Genomic DNA, 25,431 nt, shown 5'->3' with positions numbered 1-25,431 from the left:
TACTTACCGTAATTCATTCTGGAGGTCCGTTCTTAACCTGAAACTGTTCTTAACCTGAGGTACCACTTTAGCTAATGGGGCCTCCTGCTGCCACTGTGCCGCCGGTACATGATTTCTGTTCTCATCCTGAAGCAAAGTTTTTAACCTGAGGTATTATTTCTGGGTTAGTGGAGTCTGTAACCTGAAGCGCCTGTAATCTGAAGCATATGTAACCCGAGGTACCACTGTATATGAGTTTGCCCATTGTAATGGACTCTATCTATCTATCTATCTATCTATCCCAATGAGAAATAATCTGTAAGCCCTTTTTTTACTCACCAGAAAAGGCTTTGTGCGTGTTTTCAAAGGCAGTTAACAAAAGGTTTTGTAATGTTAAAACAAGGTGGGATTGCTATGTTTCTCAATAGGAAATCAAGTATTTCTTAATTCTTTGAAAAGTTTTTAGCATGGTTTTTTTTAAACAAAAAAAAAAGAAGTTGAAAGGTGGGCATTGCTGAACAATAGCATTTTTTTTTTTTGCACAAATAGAACAGTGAATATGGACAGTGTTAAGAATTCTGGTCTATTTTAAACTAACTTTAAAAAAATCCCCTCCAACAGAAAACATGAAATCTCACGGCCACTAATTTAATCTTTTATGAACTTATAATAGGCTCTTGTCAATAGCATGTCAAAGTATGGTAACAACCATCACAAAGTGACAATACTCAGGTCAATCCCTAAGAAAGTTAGGTACTGTGTACGGACAGAATTTTTTTTTTAAATAAAAAGCTTATCATTCAGTTCCTTTGTGTGCATCATTTTGGGTGTGCATGTAAAAAAGAATGAAAAATTAAAAGCGGCGTTTTGCTCTTTCCAAAACGCGCAACTGTGTCACACACTGAACTGGTTGGGGCGGACTGCAAAACCTTCTATTAAGACCGGGCGACTTAGTCACTCGCTGCACCATTAACTAAGAGCAAACTTAAGTTTTGCAAAGGGTCAGCAGATGACAGCTCGGAAGCGATCAAGGGGGCTTGATTTTCTTTGCGGCCAAGAAACAAACAAACAAGCAAGCGAGCGAGCTCTTTTAAAGGGGACCCTCCTTTCACGCCGCGCTTTGCAAAAGGCAGCTCGCTCAAGTTCGCCGAAGCGCCGTTCCTTAATAATGCTCTGTGAATGCGGCTCGAGCTGCGGTGTTTCATTTTCTTCCCCCAGCCTGGTGCGCCGATCGCATCTCCTTGTGGCTGGCTGGGTACTCCCGCACTGTGTGCTTGTTGTACTCTCTCTCTCTCTCTCTTCCTTTCTCTCTCTCTCTCTCTCTCCCCCCTCCCTTTCTCTCTCTCTCTCTCTCTCTCTCTCTCTTACACTGCCAGCCCCTGATGTGATGGCGAAGAAACCCCGTTGACAAGGCACTGCTTTTTCATGACGGTGAGTTTCCCTTTGAGTGTATTATAATTTTGTGATAAAAATTTCAAGGAAGAAAAAAAAACACACAACCTCCTTCCTCCCTTCCTTCGGGGAGGGAAAAGAGAGAGAGAGAGAGAGAGAGCGGGGGTGGTGGTGGTGGGGGGAAGAAGAAGAGAAAGAGAGAGAGAAATCTATCTCCAGACCAGACAGAAAAGAAAAAAAAAAGAGGAGCAAATTAACAACCAGGAGTTGCCAAAACCAGGATATTAGGTTTCAGCCCAGAGAGCTATTGGCTCCGGGGCTATGTATATAAATATATATCTAGAGAGAGAGAGAGGAGAGAGAGAGGGGGGACGCGGGGAGGAAGATGAAGGAGGAGAAGGCGATTTGGCGCGGGTGGGCAGGCTGCTAATTCGCAGGGAAATGAAATATTTATTTCTTTTTTGCAGCGAGAGGCCGCGGCGGCGGCGGCGGCTACTGAGGGCACTTCCAAAAAATGTTGTTTCTTAAAGGGGGAGAGACAGGCAAGGAGAGAGAGAGAGGAAGAGGGAGAGGACAGATAAGGTTTCAGGTCTAGGCTGATAGCTGAGAGAGAGAGAGAGAGACGGGGGGGCTGGGAGAGAGAGAGAGAGAGGACTGGGGTGGGTTTTTCTCTCTCTCTTCCCCCCCTTCTCTCTCTCTCGCTGATGCCATGCAAATTTAGGAGAGGAGGGAGAGAGGGGAAGGCGAAAGAAGAAGGAGGGAAAAAAAAACCTCCGTTTTAATGACTCATTGATTGAGCCGGTTTAAAATTAGTTGTTGTTGTGTTTGGGGTGGGTTTTGTGTGTTTTTTCCTGGCCGCCCCCTTGGTGGCCATCAAGAGGGAGAGGAAGAGGGGTGTGTGTGTGTCTCTCTCTCTCTCTCTCTCTCTCTCTCTCTCTCTGTGTGTGTGTGTGTGTGAGGAAGAGGGGGATCGAGAGTGTGTGTGTGTGTGAGGGAGAAAGAAAAATAATCTTTTCAAATCTCCTCCCTCTTTTCTTCCCCCCTCGTTTCTTTGCTTTTCTCTAAAGCTCTCTGGTCTGTGAAGCACTTTTTTCCCTTTCCTCCTCCTCGGGAAAATGGAGACGCTCCGTCTTCTCTCTCTCCTGGGCGTGAGGCTGCCAAGGATTTTTCTTTTTCTTTTGCGTTCCGCGTTGGATTTGCTCTCATCGACCACCTCTTATCATCTTGTCATAATTTCCCGCTATATCTTTTTAGCATGGGCTGTGCTTTTTTGGTTTTTTTTTACGGGGATTCCCAATTCGTTTCGTTTATATGGTTCCCCCCCCCTTCTTTTGTTACTCGGTGTTTTTCTTTTTCTTGTCTCCTCCGGTATCGCGTTTAAAGGAATGGAAATGGTGATTGTTTCTGTGTGTATGTGATTCTACGTCGGTAGGATTAAAGAGGGTGGGGAGGGGGAAGAAAAAATAAACCTTAGTAGTAGGCTGTAATATACGTTTTTTAAAACGGCAAGAATAATAAATATTTTACATCTGTAATAACGCCTTCGTTTTTGTCTTTCGATGAACGTGAGCTTGTTAACTGCCGCCGGATTAGTCTTCCAACAAAGTACTTTTTTGTGGTTAATTGATTTTCAGTTATGGTTACACTATAATGGGGGGGGGGATGGGGGAAGAGAAAGCCTTAGTTAAAAGGCTGGCTTGAAAAATCTCTGAAATGTTGGATCATTTTTGAGGTGGGTCGCCGATTTCCTTTCTTCCCTCCCTTTAAAACCGAAACGGGTTTCCGGAGGGTTGGGGTGTAAACGTCGGTAACGTTAAAACAGATTGTTATATGTATTTTGTTCTGAGAGCGGAAACAGGCTTAGCATTCGTAAAAAAAAAATAAATCGCCTATGCCTGGGCGAAGGAAGGACAATGAGGCCTTTACTTTTACCAGGGTTAGGATGTTGTTGTTTTTTTAAAACCCTGAAACATGCATGGCTTTTGAATATCTTAAGCACCAATCGTGCTTTTCCAAAGCTCAGTCGAGGAGGCTGTTTTTCTCTCTCTCCGTATCTGCGTTTACATGGCGGGGTTCGGTCTGGTTTGTGCCCCGCTTCGGAGGGACCAGGAGGAGAGAAGATGGCGCTGCCTGGCTACCGGCCAGGATTTGTGGCGCAGTTTCTCTCCCTTCTCTCTCGTCCCCTTCAAGCCGCCATTTTGAGAGACTCCTGGCATTTCTTCCCGGGCCGGGGCGTTGCCCTCCGTTGCTTCCCGCGGTCTAGTCTCGTTACCTCAGAACAGACTCGAAAATGCTCCCTCACGAGCAAAATAATAACTCCTTACCCCACGCACTGAGGAAATTTATTTTTTATTTTTTATTATTATTTCCTAGACTAATCGCTTTCCTAACACCCCACCCCAAAATTTATGTGGAATGCGAATCGAAAGGTGTGTGTGAGATAGTATACTTTTTTTTTTTTTTTAAAAAAAGGCTACTCTATTTTAAATTATCCAGTCCTAAGCACACAGTTTACACATTCAGTGTAATGGGTAGTTGTTAAAACGCTGCTGCTCCCTTTTGCCAGGTTCTCCTACGCTATAGTATAGTGGATATGGAAATCACTTAGTCCCATGTTATGTCTGCCAAACAACAAAGGGGCTGCTGGAAAATAAGCGATTTGTAAAATTTAAAAATGGAGGAGCAGCACTCTCTGAATTGGCCTTCTAGATTTCATTCGTCGCTGTAGGTGGGCATTTTTACACGGTGTACCAAGGAGGTCCTGTTTGCTAAAAATCGAATAAGTGAGCAAAATACGCCTTCTTGGGCACAGGCATCCCTGTTGCTAAAGTAATAAGAGAGTAAAGTATGTGGAAAGCAATAGTCTGTGTTGATTGGATTGAATTAACTTAACTAAAAATGCTTCCAAAGGTTGGAAATGGTTTGGCTTAGAAAGCCCAGTAATGTGGCTTTAAGGCAACACATCATACCATTGTGCTTTCCTGTGAGATTTAAATCCTGGGCATTTAAATATCATTTTTCGCCAGTCATATCTTGCCAGCAACAGACTGTTATAAGACATAACCTTTCTTTAAGCATTTTAGAATTAAGACCTTTTTTTTGGGGGGGGGATTAGGTTTGAGATTCCCCACTCTCCCCTCCCCCAAATATACTCCCCTTGATGAGATATAAATTTTTGTTTCACTGCTTACTGCAGTAATGTTTATCTCATGATTTTACAAAATGGCCTGGATGTTGTTTATTTTAGTTTCTAATGAGTAGATAAGATATACGGGGAAAAAAGATGGAAGAATGTTGCTTTGTAGTGGAATATCAAGGTCTCACATGAACTGTTATATGGACTTTCTGCTGTTTAAGCTGAACTGAACTCTTGCAGCCACTGGAGTTGCCCTATTTCAAAAAGTAAAAACCAGGACATCCCAAAAATTGTTAACAAAACCCGAAAGTTTTTTAGACAAACCCCCAAAGTTGTTGAGCCAAAAAAGCATGATTTTTCAATTGACTTGCCTAAGATCCAGAACAAAGTGCCGCCTTTCGAACACCCCCTTCCCCAATGTCAATTCTGCATTTGACATCCTGTCTGGGATGTCACATAATGTCTGGGAAAATCCAGACATATGGCAGCCCTACTATTAACACCACGGCAACTGAGAAGTTCCTGATCACATAAGCAAAGTCGTTTTCTTGATGTTTCTAGTGTACTGTACAGTACTCCAGGACCAAGGATGTAGCTTATAGAACAGTTTCTGACAAATAATACTCTTTGGTGAATGACATAGTTAGAACTGACATACTATTAATTACTTAATAGGATTATAGCGTTCCTTTCAATAGATACGTAGGCAAAATTAATTTAAAACAGTTACTTTATAGCATAGTGAATTAAATTAAATTTCTGTCTTCACCTTGTTATCATGAGAGAGAAAAAGCAGAAAGTTCACTGGGAACAGGATTGAGTGGATCCAAAACAAGTCAAGTTTCAAATTGAAGCCAAAAATAGTGGTCTCGTATGGGGAAGGGACTTTTCTGAAACGCAGGCATTTCTAGTTTCGCTTAACATTCCCATTCCTCTCCACCCACCCAAATTGAAATGTCAGGCTGCTGAATGTGTTCATTCCCCCCGCCCCCAAGACAGTAATGGGTTCTATGTAAATTTCTTCAGGCGCATAGAGATAACCTAAAATACTAACTAGATTGTACTCAGATACATTGAACAGGGCAGATGTTCCAGAAAACAGATTGCCCTGTGGTATATAATATATGTGAAACGAGGATAGAAATCTAGCTGGTAGTTTAATGGGAGGGACACTCAAAGATTTCTTGGCCAAAATAAATAAATAAAATCTAGTAAATCTTTTCCAAGTTAAGAAGAAAACACGATAGGGTTTGCCTTTGTACTTAAGATCTTCCTTCTGAGGGTACACATACAGGCCAAATTTTGCCAATCTTTGAGGTGCATCCTTGATTAATTATAAGTATTGCTTGCACTTTCAACCATATATTCTTATGCTGTGATTGATATAAGCACTGGTAGACTATAAAGTCATTTCCATATTTTTCTGCCATTTTTATAGAATTGAAACAAGACAGAAGAAAGAGCCATTCATAGTAATTGAGACAGAGATTCTAATTTCAGGTTTATTCAGATCTTTGCTTTAACAGAGAGTATACATTACCTATTTTTGTTGAACTGGACATTTGCATCCAGGACCAATTTATACATAGCAGCTGACTTGTAGCAATGTGCTAACTGCTCCCAAATTTAACAAATTTGCAAATCAGATTTGCTAGGATTTTAAATAGGCCAAATTGCAAGGCTGTGATGTCATGATTTCCTGCACACCCATTTCAAGTATTTATCTGGAATTATTGAAAACATAATTCTTTTTTTAACCTGAACTATGCGGCTCCGGACAGGCTTTCATTAGTTCCGTTACTGTGACCTTTCAGATGAGTACTAGAGGAAAGTGCTGTGTAGTGGGTGGTTGCCAGTCTACACTGCTATGCAGATAAGTAGGAAACATGAACTGACCTTGAAATCATCATTTGAGGCCCTTTGTGTGCCTCTTCCACAGGAAGTTTGCAGGGTGGCAACACAAGATAAGACTTCTGTGGTGGCCCCCGGCTTGTGGAATGCTTTCCCCAGGAAGGCCTGCCTGGTGCCATCTTTTTACACGGACACTGTATACCCAGATTGTCATGGATGGGACACAAAGTGTTTTGTATGCTTCTTCCTACAATACCACTGTGTAGTCGGTACTGACTTGCCCATAGTTACCTGGAGGTTCCAAGTATAATATGTTCTTGAATGGCTTTTAGTGTAATTTTGTAAAAATACTATATTTGAAACTGATAATTTTACTGTGTATAAAATAATAACCTTGTGAAATGGTATTCATTATATGAAAATATGACATACATTACATGGTACTGTGGCCTGTGCAGAAGAGACACACAGAAAGAGAAGTTCACTTCTTGATATGTGCAGAAATTCCTCATATAGGCCTATGGACAATGCAATTTTATATTGAAAGGATTGCACACAGGGTGAAAAACAACTGTTGGAGTTCAGCAAAGGATTCTGACTGGAAGCCATATGGAATGAGGAAATCGGAGTAAAACAAGAATGTGAGGCATGGAGTTCAAAAAAGGGTGGGAGAATATACCTTCCTACTTGGGGCAAACTTCATGCAGAGATAGAGTTTCCATGGTTTTTTTTCTTGACAGGGTTATTTGCTTTTAAAGGTTGCTTGATGAGAAAACAATATTAGCAACAAAAAACAGCAGATGCAGATTTCCCTAAAACTACATTTGGGGGAAAACTGCAACAGTTAAGTTCCTACCAGTCATGCAGCTTTTAAAAGGCATAGAAGCAGTTCCTGAACAAGATGTCAGTTCTCTTACTATCTTCTTTATCTGGCTATCCGCAATATGGCATACAAAAACAAGCAGGCACAGTGTGGGAAAAGCTTCACCTGCTTGTATTCTTCATATTAAAAGCAGATCAATGCTGCTAGGAAAATGAGGTGCCAGATTTACAGATGAGATCTGTGGGAGTTGTAGGATGTCAAGGGTGTGTAAGTCATACCCAAATCTCAGGGCTGTAGATCATTTGTAGAGCATCTGTTCAGCATGTAGACAGTCACAGATTCAATCACTGGCATCTCCAGGTTGGACCAAAAAAGACCCCTACCTGAAATCCTAGAGAGCTGCTGCCGTTCGTGTACATGATGCTAAGCTAGAAGGACCAGTTGTGCGACTTGTAAAAAGACAGCTTCCTTTGTTCCTAAGGCTTTTGTACTGTTAAGAGATGGATCTTTGGGTGAGCTCCCATCAGGTGTAGCTGTCGCCATTACTGCAACTCTATGATGAGAAAAGTATTGCCTGGTGAAATTCTTGATTCTGTTCTAATCCAAATACAGGACACTATTATTGTTTAGAAATCTTAATGATATGGGGCCCAAGAAGCAAAACTGATATGAATTAACTAGCCATTTGTACTGTACGAATTAAATAGCCATTTGTACTTGGGCCAGGCTAGGCCTGGGTATGTTTCTCAATCGGGGATAGATTTAGGGGCAGGTGATTTAAGCAACTACCCAGGGTGTCAGGTTTGGGGATGCTTGCCTTGGACGATCTTCTCAGCTATTAATGGTTGAAACAAATAGTATAATTCGTTCATCTTCACATGAAAAGCTGGCAATGGTGCCCTCCATGGCTAAATCATGCAATACGAAGTGAACTGGACTGGAAATGCAATAAAAAAAAAGGATTCCAAAGCCGAACAAATGAAAGGGAGTGCCAAAAACTCTATGCCGGAGTGTTAATTGGTCTGGGGGTACATCTGCAGGGTGCTGGGCTGCAGCATGTTAGAGACCCACACTGTACTTTGGCTGCCTCCCTTTGTCCATTGCAGGAACTCAGAGACAGAAGTGTCACCCATTGCTGAGGGACATGGCAATGTGGGGCCCAGCCTGATCCCAGCCTGAGCCCAGCCTTTCTTTACCCCCTTCCCCCTTCTATGCTACAGTCTAGAGTGGGCCACTAGTTTTCTGTGGTAATGTATGCATATACAGTGGTGCCCCGCAAGACGAATGCCTCACAAGACGGAAAACTCACAAGACGGACAATGTCTTGCGAGTTCCTGCTGGTTTCCCCCCCTCCCCCCTTTTTCTAAGCTGCTAAGCCGGTTATCAGCTGATCCGATCAACAGATAAGCCGCTAATAGCGCTAATCCGTCAATGGGCTTGCTTCGCAAGACGAAAAAACCGCTAGACGAAGAGAATCACAGAACGGATTCTTTTCGTCTTGCGAGGCACCACTGTAGTTGTAGATCATTTATATATTTAACAGATTTCTATACCGCTTTCTGCAAAATGTATCAAAGCAGTGTGTAGCAATTTAAAACAATAAAACTACATAAGAAATATACAGCTGGCCAAGAATAAATAGCAAAACATAACTAAGGGGGTCTATAAACGCTTTGGCAAGAAATAATGTTTCCAGTTGCTTGTGGAAGCACATCACGGAAGGTGCCTACCAGATCTCTTAGGGGAGACTTCCCTAATGAGGGAAACAGACGTCAACTTGACAGCTGTGGCACTACCAAGAGGGCTCCCCTAAAGGCATCAAACAAGCAGGTTCAGATGGGAAAATATATTTTCTCAGATATCCATTTCTCAAATTGTTCAGGGTCTTGTAAGTAAATAGTAAAACCTTAAAACTGGGGTCCTTTAGGATAGGTGTCATATGCATGCAGTAGAGAGCAGCAGTGAGCAGCTTAGCTGCAGCATTCTGTACCTGTTACAGCTTTTGAACCCCACAAAGAGGGTGTTACTGTTATCTAATTTCAAGGTTACCAATGTGTGGGTCACTGTTGTCTATATGTGTAAGGCTATAACTTGGTGGTATGCAGAATGTTACAGACTGAATCTCCTAAGTGAGGGAAAATCCAACTGCAGAAAGACAATACTCAGTTGCCACTGGTTAGAACACTCAGCTGATCAAAAGTTACTGTAAATAGAGGGAAAACAGTGCTGAGTATGAAATGCTGATTTAGAAGACTTTTACAAACAATATTTGCATGGAAGCAATATTGATAGGCATAGTTTTTTACCTACTTATTTCAGTTATGCCACTGGATTTTCCAAATCGCAGATCATCAAATCATATCATGTTCCCACTGTTTTCCAGGAACCTCATATGTACTTTGCAGAATAAATGCAAAAATGAGCACAGATGTGTAACAAGTATATACTATGCCTCAAAGTACCATTTTACTCCTATATTCAAAGCAGCATGCAATAATGTGTGCCTGTTGTAAAAATATGCTGTTGCTAGTCTACATAATTTGCAGGTTAGTGAACAATGGGAACCTTTTATAAATAAACAATACATGTTAGGAAGAAACATGTTGAAAAGCATCCTCTATTTTTAATTGTCTTGTTCTGGAAAGAAATAGGAAATCTTTATGATACATTATTATTTTTCCTTAGTTGTCATGGATGATGACGATGATGAATCCTGTCTCTTTGATCTTATTGGGTAAGATTTTTTTTAAAAAAAGAAATTATGCAGAGAAATAATATAAAGTTCACTTTGCAAAAAGAAAGTTTACACAAATAGTCTATTTGTGTCTGTTAGAAAAGGGGCATAACTGTCCTAATCCCCAGATCTGCTGGCTGGAGAAGGTTAGAATTTCATGAAGGTTCCTCCCTGCTGGTGTAGAAGGCGTCCTACTCTGTGGGTGGGGCAGGCATCTCTGCAGTGAAGTCCCCCACTTTGCCCATGGAAAGTGCTGCATGTTTAGTTCTACCACTGGTGTTGCTGCTGCTTACAGTAGCAAGTGTTAGACCACAAAATGGGGTGGGATGGATACAAAGCACCTTCATTCTCAAAGAGTCTCCAGGTTTGGGCCTCCTATTTCTGCTAACATGAAGCTGGCATAAATAATTCACCTCTTTGAAACCAGAAGGGAGATTTTGTTTTAAAAGTGCAGAATATAAACACTGGGTAAGAACCATCTCTCTCTGCCTGGTTGGCAGAACCCAATCCCTATTAGGATAGCACTCTAGGGCTGAAATCAGGTGCACACTTACTTAGGAGTAAATCCCTTTAATCTCAGTGGAACAATTCTCAATGAAGTTTTATTGAGTTCTTTTTTTGACAAAAGGTGGGGGTATAAGTTTTTTAAACAAATATGCTTTGGATGCATGTTATGATATGTCTGAGTTCTACTGTAAATGAAAGAAATGCTAATCATTTATTTACAGTTATTTATTCATGAGTATATAAGGCACCTTTGTAAACCACTTCAAGGTTGTTGTTTTTAACAAGCAATGTATATTTTTAAATGAAATTAATAAATAATCCAATAAAAATTATCCCAAAGGCATACAAGACATTTAAAATTTACAGTAAAAGAAGTAATGACAAATATTACCTTAATATATATTGAGGGCCACTTGGACAAACTTGAATTTCCACATAGGAGGAGGGTCCCTGAAAGTAGTGATTGAATGTAGTTCTCTGATGCTCCCTTTGGCACCTCCAGCACCAACCTTTTTACTTAAAAGGTCAATTTTGGTGCAGCTAACAGAAGTACCAGAGAGTGGCACTCCACCTCGTTTCTTCCCACAAGCTTGATCACTGCCTTCTTAGCCTTGGTCATTTTCCCCAGGTGGGATAGGGACTTAGCAGTGGTGAGCAGCAGCAGAGGAGTGGGAAATGGCAGCAGGAAATGGCATGAACAATGTGGCAGTGGTTTGGGAGCTAGTGACAAAGTATGTAGATAGCAGAAAGTGCGTCCACCGTAGAAAGGTCTCTTACCAAAGGCCCCAGCATTTGGAGCTGGTCCTTCACAAAATGACATACAATGATGTAGGGAATAAACAGAGTTATAGCCAGCTAAGTCAGCGGACAAGTTAGTCATTAATTTCAGTGGTTCATCTCTGAGTATGTCTTATTTGGTTCAGTCCCTAGCTGAGAGCTATTTTAAAAACAATGTAACAGTTAAATATATTGCTTTATAAATATATATTTACACTATTGATAGGGTTTGTTGCAAGCAAGCCAGGGTTGTTGCTTTGAGATGCATGTTCTAAAATAGTTGGGGATCACAGCCTCAGTATTCAGATGGTGTGATTCAGATTCTTCCTGCTTGTGCCATTTTAGTATATTTTAAATAAATGCAAGATTCTTACACTGATCCATCTTACTTTCCTTGTTTGTATTTTTAAAGAGATGCACAGGCACTGAATTATTTCCTCCATGGAGCAGGCAGTAAACCTGTAAGTATCATATATTCTGGTTTGTGAAATATCCAATTTTACAAATTGTGCTGCTGTTATTGTAATGCTTTTTCTGTATTACAGAACAGTGAAGACTTGACTAATGCAGGATATTCTGCAGCCAACTCAAATTCCATATTCGCCAATATCAGTGTAAGTTTATAGGAAAAAGTGTAATTTTAGTGCATGTTAGTGTGTGCCTAAGTTCTCCATTCTTATAATACTCCTATCTGGGTGAAGTAAAAGCCAAAAATAACATGCAGGCAATTGCTATTTAAGCCAAAGGATTGAATATGGGTGAAGAAGGAGGAGAATTCTGAGCCTGTGCACTTGTGCACTAAGCTTTACACCTGGTTCAAACTTCTTGCTCAGTCTTAAGGGGTTAATGCTGCATGCCACTCATGGTCATTAATCTAATGATACCTGACTTAGTAGCATTCTTGAGAGATGTTCTGGAAGGGGGGGGGAGAGAAACCTATAATGAGCAACACTGTACTACTACTAATAATTTGTTTTAAAATAGTGTTTTATTGTTATTGTTATTACATTTACATCCCACCTTTCCTCCAACGAACTATATGGTTCTCCCCCTCTCCATTTTATCCTCACAGTGCTTTTGTGAGGTAGGTTAGGCTGAGAGACAATGACAGGCTCATCCATTGAACTTCATGGTTGAGTGAGGATTTGAACCCTGATGGTGTGTATTACAATTTTTCTTTCAGAGTTCTGATCCTAAGTCATCAATCAAAGGTGTCGGTAGTCAGCTTGGAGAAGGGCCTAGTGATGGACTGCAGTTGCCAAGTAGCCTTCAGTTTCTTGATGATGAACTTGAATCTTCTTCCTTGCCTGATCTTAGTGAAGATCAGCCTTTTGATATCCTCCAGAAATCTTTGCAGGAAGCTAATATTACCGAACAGACTTTGGCAGAAGAGGCTTATCTGGATGCCAACATAGGCCCTAACCAACAGTTTGCACAAGCTCAGCTTCATCCTTCCTCATCAGCATCTTTTACTCAGGCTTCTAATGTTTCTAGTTACTCAGGTCAGACGCTGCAACCTATAGGAGTTACTCAAGTGGTACAGCAACCAGTTGGAGCATCTTTTGCAAGCAATACAGTTGGTGTGCAACATGGCTTTATGCAACATGTGGGGATCAGTGTTCCTAGCCAGCATTTGTCAAACAGTAGTCAAATTGGTGGTTCAGGACAGATACAATTAATTGGTTCATTTAGTAATCAACCTTCCATGATGACCATCAATAATCTTGAAGGGTCTCATATTATTTTGAAGGGTGGTGGGCAGCAAGCACCTGGAAACATGAGTGGTGGTCTCTTGGTTCATAGACAAACACCTAATGGTAACTCGTTGTTTGGCAACTCAAATTCCAGTCCAGTAGCACAACCTGTAACTGTTCCATTTAATAGTACAAATTTTCAGACGTCTTTGCCTGTGCATAACATCATTATACAGAGAGGTCTTGCTCCAAATTCTAACAAGGTTCCCATCAATATCCAGCCAAAGCCTATTCAGATGGGCCAGCAAACTACCTACAATGTGAATAGCTTGGGAATACAGCAGCATCATGTGCAACAAGGGATTCCTTTTGCTTCGTCAAACTCCCCTCAGAATTCAGTAGTTGGTCCACATATGTCTGTTAATATTGTTAGTCATCAAAATGCAAGAAAAGCAGTTACCTCTCAAGCCGTAAGTAATGCCGGTGGTAGTATTGTGATCCATTCTCCTATGGGACAGCCTCATGCACCTCAGAATCAGTTTCTTATACCCACAAGTCTGTCAGTAAATCCTAATTCGGTTCACCATGTCCAGACCATAAATGGACAACTTCTTCAAAATCAGCCTTCCCAGCTTGTTTCTGGCCAAGTATCCACTGAGCATGTTATGCTAAACAGGAATTCTACGAACATGCTTAGAACTAACCAGTCATATTCAGGACAGATGCTGAATAATCAGAATGCTTCTGTACAGCTAGTTTCTGGTCAGACATTTGCAGCTCCTGGAAGCCAAGTTATAGTGAACCATGGGACTTCTCAAATTGTTAGTGGCCAGGTTCCACTACAACAGGGATCGTCTGCTGTGTTGCATTTATCCCCCAGCCAAGGAAACATTTCCCAAGGTAGAACAGGCTTTACCACAATGTCTCCTGGACAGTCAACAGGTTCGAGTATCTCATCAAGCAACCGGTTTACAGTTGTAAGTTCTGCTGCTACAGTGCATCCCAACATTGGTCCATCAGCCCAGACTGTTGCTTCCGGAGGAAATTTTGCTGGAGATCAACTTACACAGCAAAACAGAACACAATTGTCAGTCACTGTCTCACATCGTCTTCCAGTTTCTTCTTCCAAATCAGTGAACACCTTTAGTCACACATCGGCATCCCAGCCCCAGTTTTCCTTTGGCCAGGTATGGATTGATGCAAGTTCAAAATCTTTAGCATCTTTAAAATCTTTGCGGCTGCTAAATGTACATATCTATGATTTTATTGTTTTACAGCAAACAGTGCAAACAAATAACACCCTAAGAACCTTTAGAATCTGTGTCAATGGATCAATACTTCTTGGTTGGAACTATTGGGTTGTATCCATTGTTGTGTATGGAGATGGCGGCTCTTTTGCTTCCCCTGTAGCCTCCTGTACCCTCTGAAAAGCTTATTTAGAAGGTTGAAGGGGAGGCCATGGGCTGTGTCATATGAGGCAGCAGTGAGAGGTTGAGGGATTGCTGAAATTGGGCAGAGGAATCTTGTTTTAGTAGAGTTAAATTCTTGACATTAGAAGACCTGCCTCCTGACTGTACCACCATGTGACAGAACCCACACATAGGAAACTTCTTTATGCTGAATCCATCCAGCTCAGTATTGTGCACACTGATAGGCAGTGGCTCTCCAGGGTTTCAGACTGGCAACATTCCCAGTCCTAACTGGAGATACAAGGGATTAAAGCTGGGACCTTCTGCATGCAGAACAGGTGATCCGTTACTGAGCTACATCTCTTTTCTCCAGGAAGATACCTGGAGAAGCTTTTGGTGTAGGGGGAAAACGGGAAGGGAAAGATCCATTGTTTGAACTTGCTTTCTACTTGTGCAACGTTTAGTACAACCCATTATTTCTGTTCCTTCAATAAGTCTTGTTTAGTTGCTAAAAGTGAGGTTTTCAGAATTCTCAGTAGTGATTTAGATATTCATTTAAAAGTATTGAAGTCACATTGTAGCTGATTCCTGAATACTATTTACAGTATTGTAATTTGCATGTTGAGACTGCATGAGAGATGAGAAGGTGAGCTCTTGAGGCTGTCAGACCATTCTCAAGTGAGTGAGAAATGATTCCATTTAATATATATTTGTACTACTTGTTCTCTGTATCTTTAAAGATGTGGAACAATTTAGAAGTTTTTGATGGAAGGTATTGATTGAAGGTCCAGCAATGGAAAACCAAATGGCTCAACAAATTTCAGTTACAATCCAACATGGCTCAACAAATTCGGAAAGTCTTTAACTCTGGTGTGCAAGCAAAAGGTGGAGGGAAGGTAGAGCCTACTGGCATAGTGCTTCTTGGTCTAATAAACCACAGATGTTATATCTGAACTGGACAGGATGCCACAGATTGGCCAACCATTGAAAAAAGGGCAATGATTTTGTGTGCCAACCTTTCAGATAAACAAATTAAAATTCTCTACATATCGTAGCTCATTTTATTTGTAGTGCAAGGTAATAAAACTGGAACTGCAGATAGAGTTTATATGTTTTCTTTTGTATATAGGATATTGGCTTCTCCTTATCTTTTACCTTTAATGATCTGCATGGTATTTATGTGTGGTCTCTTTTTTCAGACTCAAAAAAAAGTTACGAATTTGGTGTCTTCAGTTTCAACGTCAAAGTCACAGGATAATCTAAGACCACCTCAGCTAACAAGTCTTTTAGGTAATAAATTGCTAAGTCAGATAAAGTTTTTGTTTTTTAAATACCTTTATTCAACTCCTTAGCTATGAAGTGGGTTCTTAACTACAGCAAAGGTTTGTCTTGAATATTACTTGAAAATTTGAACTTTCAGGCTGATGTTAAGCTGTGCTACTGAGAGTTAACACATGTGTCAGATTCTGTTCGTTTATTTATATGCCACTTTTAAAATGGTTTTCTCAAGGCGGCTTTCAATTAATGCAGTAAGAGCTTTTAAAACCAATCTCTAGAAAACATTTAGCTTAAAAGGGCAGCATACAAAAATTTCCGGTCAGACTGGTAAAAAGCTATATTACACTTTAAAACAGAGAGAAAATCCAGTTAAAATATGTATAGATAGAAATTTAGTTTAAGTACAGTAGGGTGGAAATTTAGGAAATGCACTTTACAAATTGCTAAAAGTCTTCTGCAAATTTAGTTGATTCTTCACATGGCTTTTACAAGTCATAAATGCTTTACAGAGAACCAGCAATTTACTGAAATACATGAAAATGTAATGTTAGAAGGATGTTTTCATCGGTTGCAAAGAGAAGATGCATGAGCAACGGAGCTGTTTCCTGAAGTTAGCTCTGCACTAATTTCTCAATTCATGTATGGCCTTCCAGTATTGTCATTGTTCATCTTAGAACATGGGTGAACTTCTGGGACTGTGCCTGTGGCCTAAGGCATTTAGTAGTATGTTAGTAGTAAACATAAACTTGGGAGCTGCGATTGGAGCACACATTTATTGTGGAACACACGTGCCCTTCAGATGCTACAACAAAAGTGTAGCTGACCTGTAGTGGAAGTGCAGGAAACTATCTTTTGTTTTAACCTTGAAGTGACCCTAAGATTTGAGAGAAGCTGCATTAAGCGTGCCTGAGTAATTGAGCACATTAGTTCTTCGGGAGCCAAAAAGAGAAAACTCACGTATTCATTGGAACTTGCTCTTGAAAATGTGTATTTGGGAGCACAGCTTAAAGAAGTCTCTACAAATAGTAGCAGAAGATATTTCAAACAGAATATATATGTTAATATAGTAAAAAAAGAGCATGATGCTTTGATTAATTTGCCTAATTGAAACAAGAGACCGAAGTGTGGGGGTGGGGGGAGACTAGACAGTACTTTAGTATGTGTGCTATTTACATTACGAAGACAGGGATTAGCTGGGCTCCCCATGCCTTTTTTATTGATACCTGTCTACACCTTTGGCATTCTGAAGTTCCATGAAATGGCAAGTGGTTAGATGCTGGCTTAAACCTCACAGGCTCATGAGATAGTTTTAATAAATATTTGTGTTTTGTATGGGCTTGCAGTAGTTTTGTAAAAGCATTGTTATTTAAATACGCATTCCTACATGCAAATTAATTTTAAATCATTCAGTGACATAACTAGACAAGATTCCAAATATTGTATAGGGGATTGTTAAAGAATCTTCATAATATATCTTCTTATAGGACAAGATACCGGGGGTAAAATCATACAGCAGCCTATAGGCACAGCACTGACACACCAGGAAAAAGCAGTAGGATCATCTTCTGCCCAAACAAATGTACAGGTAGGAGGCAATTTCCCCTTTCCCACCCTCCGCCCTTGAATGTTCCTGAAAAGGCTAATAGTGCACCAATCATTTCTTGTTTGTACTATTTTCTACATAGAATATAATAACCTTTCCATTAGTCATTTGTGGGAGGAAATCCATGATAGTATATACTAAACATCCCATCACTTTTAAATATTAAATGAATATGTGCTGGCTAAGCTTGACGGTAGCTGGAGTCCAAATGAGCTGGAGGGCACAAGGTTGGAGAAGGATGTGTTAGCATATCTGTTGGCACTGTAAGCTCTAGTCATGTGCTGTCTTTGGGTCAGGCTGCAAAATATGCAGTCCAATCCTGTTATTATTTCCTTGGAGATAAATGCTTCTGAGTTTAATGGGGCTTATTCATGAAAGTGTGCATTGGATTAATGCCTTTGGGATACCATTTGTATCTGTCAGATGCATATTTTCAGGAGTATATAGCCATGCTGTTGATTTATTTTCTTAGCATCTCAAAAGATTAAAAAATGCCTTTTTGAAAATCCAAAAATGTGGTCATATTGGTAATGCAGTCTATACAAAATGCATTTAAGAGGTTTTTTTAAAAGAACACCCCATAATTTTATTATCTTAAATAGATTTTGAGGCCATTTTTATTTCTGTTGGATGATATGCACAACTGTATAATTGATTTTTATAAAAGAAACTTAGCCCAGTGTATTTGATGCACGTTTTGAATCTAGGTTGATGGCCATACAATTGGACAAAAGAGGCCTGCTGCTAAACAACTAACAAAAGGAGCCTTGTAAGTTGTTTCCTTTTATGCATCCTTTTACTTTAGACATTTCCTCCTCTCTTTCCCTCCCTCAAATTTTGTCAAGTTGTTACTCACATGTGGTGCTATTGTAAACAACTGACAATAGCAATCTTCCCATTAGTATTCTACAGCAGCTACAGAAGGACCAGGCACATGCTGTGACTCCTGATAAAACTCAGTTCAGATCTTTAAATGATGCAGTCCAGAGACTCCTCTCATATCATGTGTGCCAGGGATCACTGCCAACAGAAGAGGATTTAAGAAAAGGTACTTTTTCGCTCTCCAAATGGTTATGAAAATGCTATGCTTCTGGGGTTTTATACCAGTTAAATGTTATATATTGTACTAGGCAAAACCTAAGAATCAAATGCTTTAAATGACTAGTTTAGTTGTTAAGAACTACTATTCTAAATGTATTTTCTTCACCTTTCCAGTGGATAATGAATTTGAATCTGTAGCCACACAGCTCCTGAAAAGAACACAGGCAATGTTAAATAAATACAGATGTCTGCTCTTGGAAGATGCTATGGTAAGACTAATAAAAACACACACGTGTGCATGTGTGTATATTATGGATTTGTGCATCTTATCCCACATGGCTTAATTTATTGTAACACAGCAATGTGCAGCTTTCATCTAATTCCATGGTCCATATCTCTCAACATGTGGTACTTAGGAATGTTTAGCACTAACAATAGATTTCACTAAACAGAGAATGTTATCATCTTGTGTTGAAAAGTTCACTGGGTGAGAGCTTTTTGACTTCTACCATGTTCCCCCCTTCCCAGAAGTCTTAATGAATTTCAAAAAATGTGAGCGGGGGTTGGGGTCGGTCTCCCTTCACAAGGTAAGCTTGCTCAGAAGAACTCTCCTAGCCTATCAGGGATAAATGTACAGGAACAGAAAGGTCTGAGCAGGCATATTTGCATGGTAATTTAGTCCTTTCAACTATTTGTTGATAATAGCCTGGCCGCAATGATTCATGCATTGGTAAACTCAATATTCTATTATTGCAATACGTTCTATGTGAGGTGGCCAGTGGGTCTCGTCCAGAAGCAACAGCTTCTGCAAAATGCTGTAGCTACACAGTTGGTAGGGACAAACTATTGCCATAACCTAAATGATGCTTAAAAGCTTCTATTAGGAGATCATACACTACTGAGCCAAGTTCAAGATTCTGGTATTAATTTACAAGGCCTGTAACAACTTGGATCTGGGGTACCTAAAGGACCACTTGATGCCTTTGATCACTGCTTGATCACTGATGTCTTTGGGGGAGTCACTGTTACTGATGCATACAGTGACCCGGAACGCAGCGCCCATTCAGACAGAGAGTTGCTTGGAGCAATTACATACACGGACGCTGATGATGTTGCTATCTCATCACAACAGGAAACATTAATCAGTACCAGGGAAATACACAATTTGGCCACATCACACTCACTTGCATTTCACAGAAATTGCTTAGAAAGTACCTGCACATTTGCCCCATAACTTCAATTCTATGTGGCATAGAGAAGTGCTTCTTTTAAAAAAATGAAAGTTATGAGTCTGGGGGACTTTCCAGAGGCAGCAGTGAAAGCCTTCATGAGGCACCATGGTGCCCATGGGTGCTGGGTTGGTAATCCCTGATTTAGTGTTACTTGTGTACCAGCCTACAGTCTTCAATTTTTATAGAGGCCTCTTTAAAAAACAACAACACCTCATGGCTTTTGCATCCACCTGTTTTACAAAATATGCACACACTTTCAGATGTGGCATATTTAAGCAAAGTTATTACCTGCAATGTTAGGGCTGCAATCCTGTGTGCACTTTGAAGTAAAGCCCCACTGAATTCAGAATGAAATCACTTCCAATTCAAAATACATAGAGCTGTGCTGCACAAACACTTTAATATGGAACAATAATATTATAAAAAGTTTTTTTCCTATGTTAACTGACTTTCCCTAACAAACCAATTTTACAAAACAAATGTGTGTATTCATAATATACAAAAACGCCATTTTTTCTTTAAAAATAACCCCCATTATGAACTTGCCACCTCAGTTTGCCTGTTGAACTTAGCATTCTGTTTTATAGTATTGTTAGGAAACTTCATGTTGTTCCTTGCAAGTAAAAGTTAAAGTTAATTATAGAAATTATTTTGTTTGTTTCTTTTCCAGAGAATAAATCCTTCTGCAGAAATGGTCATGATTGACAGGATGTTTAACCAGGAAGAAAGGCAAACTCTTTCCCAGGATAAACGCCTTGCAATAGTAGATCCTGGTAGGTAACGTAACCATTTTAAATGAAAGCATCTTCGGCTGCAGTCCTATACAAATAAACCTGGGTGTAAGTTCTATTGAACTCATTAGGTCTTACTTCTGAGTAGACATGTATAGACTAGCACCGTACCATACAGAGAAATGATTTTAATATTTATAACCGTGGGGGTTTTTTGCCATAAGTAAAATTAGAACGCAGGAAGGATTTATATTTGTGAGTCAGACATAGAGATGCAACATCTGTGGAAACTTGGGTGCTGCAGGAAAAATACACATTTTTTTTGGATGGGGGAGGGGAAACCCAATCATTTTGACATCCTTGTCAAACCTAAATTGTATTTATTTATTTATTGCTTTAAGAACTTTAAATACATTCTGCATGATTAAAGCTGCAATGTTATACCAACCTATCTGAGAGGAAGCCCAATTAAACTCAGTAGGACTTGCTTCTAAGTAGATATGGGTAGGACTGCACTGTTAGCAGTTAATATACAAAACAGTGTTACATTTATAAAGTGAAAATGTATATATTAATTCATTTGCATTCAAATGAGCAATTCTGTCCAGAGAGATGGAACTCCAGTCTGTTACACTTTAAGTTGACTACACATACTTTTTTGCCAGTTTGCGAACAGAAATAAATAAAGTTGAAAACAGACCTAATCAACAGTGGGTTGGTGCACATACAATCCTGGTTACCTGTAATCCCATGTGTCAGCGCATGCTTCCTCTCTCTGGAGCAAACTCCCTTTTTCTGGTCTTAATTGTAGTTAAGGGAAACAGTGGCCCAGACCTTAACCATGGTTAACACTAACCTGAATTCCCCTTAGCTCAGGACCTGAAACCCACTAAAACCATATTTTAGTACACATGCTTTAGTTCTTCTATTAAATGATCTTCAGCTAGCGGGCTGGGACCACAGCTGGGTCACAGCCAGACCTTGATAAGTGGGTCCCAACAGCAATACCATACCATATGGTAACAAAATTCAGAAGGGTCTGAAAGTGTGTGGGTCCTAATTCTGAAAAGATTGAAAGCTACTCCATTCCTTGTTTTTCTGTCCATGATATGTCACAATTCTTTACTAAAATGCTTGCTTTCAAATTTCAGATGGTTTTCTAGCAGACTTTTGTTGTCCATCCACGCAAATTGACAAGATCGCTGATGAAACAAAGCCGGCTGAAAGTGATCATCAATCTAACAAATCTTCAACGTCTCAAAACCAGACTGCTAATACCCAAATCAAAGACAGATCAAGTTCAAGCACAGCAGAGTCTTTAAATCACAGCAAATTTCAAGTAGTGCCTAACAATATTATGAGTTCACAACAAGGAAACAGTTCTGTTAAAAAATCAGAAAGCCTTGCAAAAGCTTTAAAATTTGAGAAAACAAGCTCCTCTCCTGAAAGCCAACATATGGCTGATTCAGAACAAAAAATCGCTGGCAAAAATCCAGGAAAGTCAAATGAAAACTCTTTAGGTTCTGAAGATCATTCGTCAAAAAACTTATCAAGTGTAGATCATGGTACGCATAATAAAACATGTCGGAACACAGTTGATTCTCACTCAGAGACAACATATAATCATTCCCTCCAAGACAAAACTCCTCGGAGTTCTCCAAAGAATGAGGATTTGCATCCAGACAATTTAAAAGGTTCTGGGGAACCCCAAAAGGATTTGCTGCTCAATAAGAGTTTAGAGACTACATTCAAAAACATATTGGAACTGAAAAAGACTGGGAGGCAGCCACAGAGTGAAGCAACCGGCAGTGGCTCCCTAGAATTAGAGTATCCAAACTTTTCGCTTATTTCTTCACAAGAAAATTGCCTGGAGAAATTTATTCCAGACCACAGTGAAGGTGTTGTAGAAACAGACTCTCTTTTAGAAGCTGCTGTAAATAGTATCTTAGAGTGTTAATAGTTACAGTACCATGGACATATTTCTCTTAGAAGTAAATGTGAATGACACCACAAGAACAGCCTGACAAATGTCAAAGGTTACCCTTTCTAAAGTAGATTCTGTTTTGTGTTTGAAAGCAATACTCATTGTGGTTACAGTGAGGTGTCCAGTAATGTAAACCCTTGAGAGAAAGCTGTCTGGTAGGGCCTACACATTATGATACAGCTTTGCTGATCGTTTTAACATTGCAGTTTAATGAAACTGCAGTTCACTAGGCCCTAAGTTAACAAGGTAATATACTGACAATCACAGTCTAGTAACAGGTTTCTTAAATAAAATGTTAGGAATGTTGCATTTAATAGGAAAAGATCCATTGCCTCCGCCCACTATCACTTGATTTTGAGATTTAATATTTGGGGCTAAAAAAAAATCCCCAGTACCTCTGTTTAGAAATGCCTATCTCTTGAGGTTTGGAACAGAGAGAGAGGAATTGGGAAGGAGAGAAAATGGCGTCAGTGTTTACAGGGCTTTATACTTTTAAAGTGCTTTTCTATGCTCAGTGAGCAGAAACAAGTATCTTACATAGGAATTTGCTGTATTGAATTACACTGTATAGTTTTTGTCACTTTCAGCACTGCATAAAATGATACATGCTAGTCTAAGAAGCTAGTAGATGGAAAATTGTATACAAAGAGGCTATAATATAGCCATAAAATTCTGTATAGACATGCATAAGTGTATATCTATAAACACACACACACACACACACACACACACACACACACACACTAGTTTCATCAAGAAGAGCTTTTTCATTTTCTAATTGGATATAGTCAAACTTAATCTTTCTGATGTGGTGTAATTTTTTCTAGACCAAGTGTCAAAAGCACTTTTATTTGGAAATCATTGTAGTAGTTTATACTTTAAGGAGATAATAGCCTTAATCTGAACAATTTAAAGGCCAGTGTTTGCTATTTGCTTATTTCTGCTTCTTGCTGTTCAAGAATGTCTGTCATCTGTAGCAGCAGTTATAGTTACCAAACTATGTACAAGCCAAAGTTAATTTTCTATCCCATTTAAAAATTATAGGTTGAATTTAGAATTTGCCGTCCGCAAATTTGGACTTTGCCTTCTGTTCATGGAAGGCTTTTAATCCAGTGGAGGAGCCTGATGGCGGAGGAGGCTGCAACTTTTGCAGATTCTTCCTTCCTCCTACAATGCTCAGTACCATTTCCCAAATTGTTCCAAAGGGTTTCCCAACCCGCATCTGGAGTGGATTTTCATAGGGCTGCAGGGGAAGGGATAATCAGGAAATGTCACTTCTTCTGCATCAACCAACGGGAGAGTCCCTGAATCCAAGCCTATCTCTAAAGGCATTTAATACAAAATATAGAGCCAAAGGAACCCCTTGCATGTTTGTATTTGGCTAGTTGTCATCATGACAATACAATTATTTATTATTTTAACCCATGGCATTTCCCCATTCTTCCTGTGTGTTTTAGAAATTATTCTTCCACCATCACCAGTGCTGCTAGGTACATTGCTTTTGTGCCATTAGTAAGAGGGATGTGGCATGTATGCCTACTAAAAAAAAAACTCCAAGAGGTGTGTTTTTTGTAAAGCAATCTCTGTAGCTTCCCTTTATAAACATATTCAAAAGCTTCCTTATGGATATCGTCATAGCCTTAGAGCCCTGAGGTGCAGCAGCCTCGACCCAGTGGTAACTGTGTGCATACAGAGGTTTGGAATTCAAGCATTCCCAGTACTGCTTTTGGGGAGCTTCCTCTTCCATGCTTGTGTGGAGCTCCATGGAGCTGTGTGACACAGCAAGAGTAGCAAACTGTGGTTGTCAGTTGGATTGCCAGAGCACCCAGATAAAGGGCGGAATTTTGATTTCTTCGCTCCAATTTTATTGTAGCGTTAGAGCCATATTCTGCTCTTTAAGTAAACACAAAACACTACCACCGACCTTGTGTTGAAACAGAATAACTATAGAATAATAAAAGATAAACAAATTCAGCAAAATAGTAATGCAACTTAATGTTCTGTTGACTCTTAATAGGATTAGAAAGACGGGGGGCTTTAAAATTTTGTTTTTATTACCACTTTTTTTTTAAGTGCCAGTTTTAAAATTAAATATTTGTGAAACCCCACATTCCACGAAGACAGCATTGCCACTTTGGTTCATTTTTGTAGGCATGGGTCCTGTACTCGCTTTCTTATCGATGATAGTGCCGCAGCTACCTTTCCATCAAGATGCTGCAAAGAATAAATTCATTGAACTGTAACCATAATGAGATGTCTAAGAAAGCAGGGTGTATGTTGCACCGGTCACAGAAATCAATTGATCTAGAATCTGATTGGAAGAATGATAAATTTGACACATACTTGTAAATTTGTCTTCTTTTGGTTTTATCTCACAGAATAAAGTTTCTTATCAGCTGTACAGAATATTCTGAACCTAAATACCAAAACAAAGCTTACACATTTTGAATATTATGTGAGAGTTTAATTTTAGATAAAGGTTTAGCTGAGACATCTGAAATGCACTTCCATCAAATGTGGATTAAATTCCACCTATATTGATTCCAACATTTATGCTGGGTACCCACTGAACAAAGTTCAGCTAAATTAACCTACGGTAGCTAATGTATTTTATTTATTGAACTTGGTTTTAGAGCTCTGAATATTTTAATTGGTAATGCAGTAAAAATATTTTTGTTGTAAAAAAAAAAGTGTGAATTTGTTACGCAGCACATGGTCCTGAATCCAGTGAAGACCATTTATTTGTGCATAACTGCTTTGTAGGATTGGTCTCTTTACTTCCTGGATGTCTTTCCATGTTGTCTAAGGTTAAAAGAAAATTTTAGTTGGCAACTATGAAAAAAAAACCTGATTCAACAATGTCAGCATAATTGAGCTGTTAGATTTGGGAGGCCTTACAGACTGACTTTACTGAAAGAGGATGTGTCACTTGTTGTCAGTGTGGTATGGATTTTATTTGCTTAAATACTTTCATTTGTATAGTATGTCTCACTTGAAATTGCTTTGTATACATTTTGTAAAAATATTTATAAAATGTTTTGTAAAAAAAAGTATAACAAATTGCAGTTTATTTTGTTATGTTGGATAAATACTGTTAAAAGACAACACGTTGGTAAAATATATTGTTAACCCATGGATAGGAAATGTTTAGCTGGAGACTACGAATTGAAACAACCATTGCAATACAGCCAAAGATTTGGGAAAAATGTGTTATCTGTGATTGTCTTGATTTACCCAAGATTAATAACTAGGTTTTGAAA

General features: G+C 39.5%; 1 protein-coding gene across 4 annotated transcripts; it reads left to right on the top strand.

Annotated features, from left to right (window-relative positions):
* Positions 1 to 789: 789 nt before the first annotated feature.
* On the top strand, positions 790 to 25,379 carry BICRAL (BICRA like chromatin remodeling complex associated protein). 4 transcript variants are annotated; one of them, XM_082217342.1, is made up of 13 exons: positions 3,844 to 8,433; positions 8,687 to 9,469; positions 9,867 to 9,915; positions 11,612 to 11,660; positions 11,745 to 11,813; positions 12,383 to 14,080; positions 15,502 to 15,592; positions 17,065 to 17,165; positions 17,891 to 17,952; positions 18,086 to 18,231; positions 18,399 to 18,493; positions 20,127 to 20,229; positions 21,339 to 25,379. In XM_082217342.1, exons 3-13 carry the CDS (start codon positions 9,872 to 9,874, stop codon positions 22,142 to 22,144), a joined length of 3,264 nt encoding a protein of 1,087 aa, XP_082073468.1. In that variant the 5' UTR covers positions 3,844 to 8,433; positions 8,687 to 9,469; positions 9,867 to 9,871; the 3' UTR covers positions 22,145 to 25,379. The 4 variants fall into 4 exon arrangements, with proteins under 4 accessions (XP_082073467.1, XP_082073469.1, XP_082073468.1 ...); XM_082217341.1 differs by lacking the exons at positions 3,844 to 8,433; positions 8,687 to 9,469 and adding an exon at positions 790 to 1,410; XM_082217343.1 differs by lacking the exons at positions 3,844 to 8,433; positions 8,687 to 9,469 and adding an exon at positions 1,792 to 3,103.
* Positions 25,380 to 25,431: the final 52 nt, after the last annotated feature.

This window comes from Podarcis vaucheri (genome assembly GCF_965113315.1).
Source record: "Podarcis vaucheri genome assembly, chromosome: 3".
Taxonomy (NCBI): domain Eukaryota; kingdom Metazoa; phylum Chordata; class Lepidosauria; order Squamata; family Lacertidae; genus Podarcis; species Podarcis vaucheri.
The sequence above is the reverse complement of the archived record's forward strand: the minus strand, read 5'-3'. Positions and strand labels throughout refer to the sequence as shown.

Excerpts from the sequence above, each read along its gene's own strand:
- BICRAL (XM_082217340.1), top strand. The coding sequence starts at position 9,842 with ATGATACATTATTATTTTTCCTTAGTTGTCATGGATGATGACGATGAT. Across the intron at positions 9,916-11,611 it reads TGTCTCTTTGATCTTATTGG|AGATGCACAGGCACTGAATT; the intron begins GTAAGATTTTTT and ends GTATTTTTAAAG. Across the intron at positions 17,953-18,085 it reads CAACTAACAAAAGGAGCCTT|TATTCTACAGCAGCTACAGA; the intron begins GTAAGTTGTTTC and ends TCTTCCCATTAG.